We start from the raw sequence: 3,039 nt of genomic DNA, 5'->3' as shown, positions 1-3,039 counted from the left end.
TCAATTTTATGTCCATCAAGAGCCAATTCAGTTGCATGTGATGATTAAGATTATGATCTCTTGAATTGAAGCAACCAATCAGAGCATTAGATTGCTACAATTCATTATATTCTTCTCTTTGTTCCAAAATCTTAGGCCCATTATTTGACAATTATGAATTTGTGGTTGTACTTGTTGGCAGGGCCATTAATAGGACAGTATCTGATATGCTGTCTATGTTCTTGATGTAATTCAAACAATGATCCAGTAACTACAACTACAACTTGGTCTAAGTATATACCTCGAGGTGGATTCAAACAATTTCTTAATCAAAATGGACTTAAATGTTTACCTCTTGTATTCAAGTAACTACTATTCAGGGAAAGATCAATGAATATGGCATGACAGAGAAGGCAGAGCTGGCCAATCTAGAAAGACTATTAAGAGAAGGCTTTGAGAAACTGGTGAGTGATTATAAACTTGATGCATTGGTAACACCTGGTTCAACTGTTGCAACTTTGCTTCCCAATGGAAGATTCCCTGGAATAAATGTGCCTGCAGGGTATGATAGTAAGTGTGTTCCATTTGGCATAAACTTAGGTGGTTTTGAAGTCAGAAAATCTCCTCCAGTTTAAATGACCGACAAAGAACAACATTCTTCTCTTTCTGTGTTCTGGTTGAACAAAATTATGTTTAATGTATCTTAGCTTCTTGGCTCTAAAGTGAGTTTATCTCATAAATTAAGTCAAAATATGAAATTTTATTCATGCAGAAACAAAAAGATATTTATCTCAAGTATATTCATTATTTGTTTCAAAGATATGTGATTTTATTGAATCACTAAAACATTTTTAAAACTATGCTACTTCTTAGTTCTTACTATCAATGTGAGGTTCAAATTTATTTTGCTTGACCAGCACCGGTTGCGGCACCGACTAGCTGTTACCTATTAGAGTTAGGTAGTTTGGTGTGCTTGAATTTCGGTTGGATGATTCTTGTATTATTACAAGCTCCTTTTTTGAGTCATGGTCGCTAATTAAGAAACCTTTTCTTACATTAGTCTCTTTCTTAGATCACAAAATGCCTTAATATTATTCAGATGGATCATTATTATTAGCTCCTAACTATGCATGCATACCCCTTCATATAAAGTAGCTAAACAACCACATGCTATATAAAAGAAAAATTTGATGACATTATAACATACTTGCCCCTTTCACATTATATAAACTAAAATAAAATAAACTGAATTTGCTGTTTTGTACTTTGTATGACACGAGATGGTTAAACGCTCCTTTGAATTTTGTTGGGGACAACAAAACAAAATGTCCATGCACATAACCACCAGCAACAACGTCTTCTAGAAAGAGAAAAAGAGTAATACCAAACCTTGACACCGAGGGTAAGTAAGAAAAGAAGAAACTAAGAAAAGATTTTCGGTCCTACCCATTTATTTATATATAAAGCAAGAACTAGAGCCATACCTATTATCATCGGCACATTATTATTCTATAGTAAAGAAACATTAGAGAATTAGCGTTAAAGATGTCAAAGCAAATTGTGTTGATGATGATGATGGTTACAATAAGTGTAATGCGAGGGATTCAATGCATGCAATTGAAGGCAGGGAATTGGGGTGTGAGTGTTAAGTCCGAGAAGGAGACAGTGACAAACCTTCAATTCTATTTCCACGACACACTCAGCGGACAAAATCCAAGTGCCATTCAGGTGGCTCAGCCACTTGACAAGAACAAGTCCACACTCACCATGTTTGGTTCCATCATGATGGCTGATGATCCCTTGACCGAAACGTCCGACCCAAAGTCTAAGCTTGTGGGCCGGGCGCAGGGTCTGTATGGATCGTCTTGCCAACAAGAATTAGGCCTATTGATGGCCTTGAGTTTCTCATTCACGGATGGGCCTTACAATGGGAGCTCGTTCGCGCTCATGGGGAAGAACTCCGCCATGAGCCCGGTTCGCGAGATGCCCATTGTAGGAGGCACCGGACTCTTCCGAATGGCGCGTGGGTTTGCACTCGCCCATACTGTCTGGTTGAATCCCACCAATGGCGATGCCATTGTTGGCTACAATGTCACCCTCGTCCATTAATATGAAAATTGAAAAATATGGTATTGTAAGATGTTAGATTCCGTTGTGCACTTTTTTGTTTAGCATCACCATTTGATGATATCTTATATCGCTTCAGTTTGATTCATCAATAAAACCTTTATTTACTGTTGCTCTTTATGTTATTTTTTAACAACTCTCTTCTAATTAAAATTAATTTAGATGCATAACATAAAATGGATGACATTATCTACAAGGTACGTAACAAGCAATGCCCATGGGCATTATTCGGATGGAAGCATACAATCCTCCGAAGACAGAGCGCATTTTCCTGGAATTTCTACTGGATGCTATTCTTTCATTCAATGGTTTTGTATTAACATGTCTAAACGCCTCAAGATATGTAGACATTGGGATTTTCACGATACTGAGTTATGTACCCGTTCCTCTTTGCTTTTGTATCCATATATATGACTTTAGGTATAACTTTTAATTTTTAACATGTCTAAGGTTCAACTATGTATATTACTTTAGGAATCAAAATTAATTTTTACTCTTTCAAATAATATAAATAAAAAGAATTTCAAAATAAAATATAAACATAAGAACTACATTTAAGGTGTGCTACTAGCCAATAAATTATTATTGTATATATAAAGTGAAATATGAACTTTTGACATTACAAGTAGGGTGATTGCTCAACTAATTTTATGATATGATTTAATTTATATATTATTGTTCTTATATCTTTTGTATATATTTTTGGAGAAAAAAATAGAAAAGTTACTATGTACATTAATACAAGCTTTAATTGTAAATATTTGATTTTTTTTAAGGATTTCGATAGGAACTAACTTGGGCTATAACTAATTATACTAAACTAGTTGAAAATTATGCTAGTTACATTAAAATATAATAAAATAACTCTCCACTACTCCTATTTTTTAAAATTTGAAAATTAAAAATAAAGAAAAGTTAACTGAATTGGCTTAT

General features: G+C 34.3%; 1 protein-coding gene across 1 annotated transcript; it reads left to right on the top strand.

The window, feature by feature from the left end:
- On the top strand, positions 1,469 to 2,226 carry LOC107634068 (dirigent protein 23). The gene has a single exon (XM_016337651.2). The coding sequence runs from the start codon at positions 1,525 to 1,527 to the stop codon at positions 2,086 to 2,088; it is 564 nt and encodes a 187-aa protein (XP_016193137.1). The 5' UTR covers positions 1,469 to 1,524; the 3' UTR covers positions 2,089 to 2,226.

This window comes from Arachis ipaensis, chromosome B03, assembly GCF_000816755.2.
Source record: "Arachis ipaensis cultivar K30076 chromosome B03, Araip1.1, whole genome shotgun sequence".
Taxonomy (NCBI): domain Eukaryota; kingdom Viridiplantae; phylum Streptophyta; class Magnoliopsida; order Fabales; family Fabaceae; genus Arachis; species Arachis ipaensis.
This window is presented reverse-complemented; position numbering and strand designations above follow the sequence as displayed.

Bases quoted from the DNA above. Each gene is read 5' to 3' on its own strand.
- LOC107634068 (XM_016337651.2), top strand. From the start codon at position 1,525: ATGTCAAAGCAAATTGTGTTGATGATGATGATGGTTACAATAAGTGTA.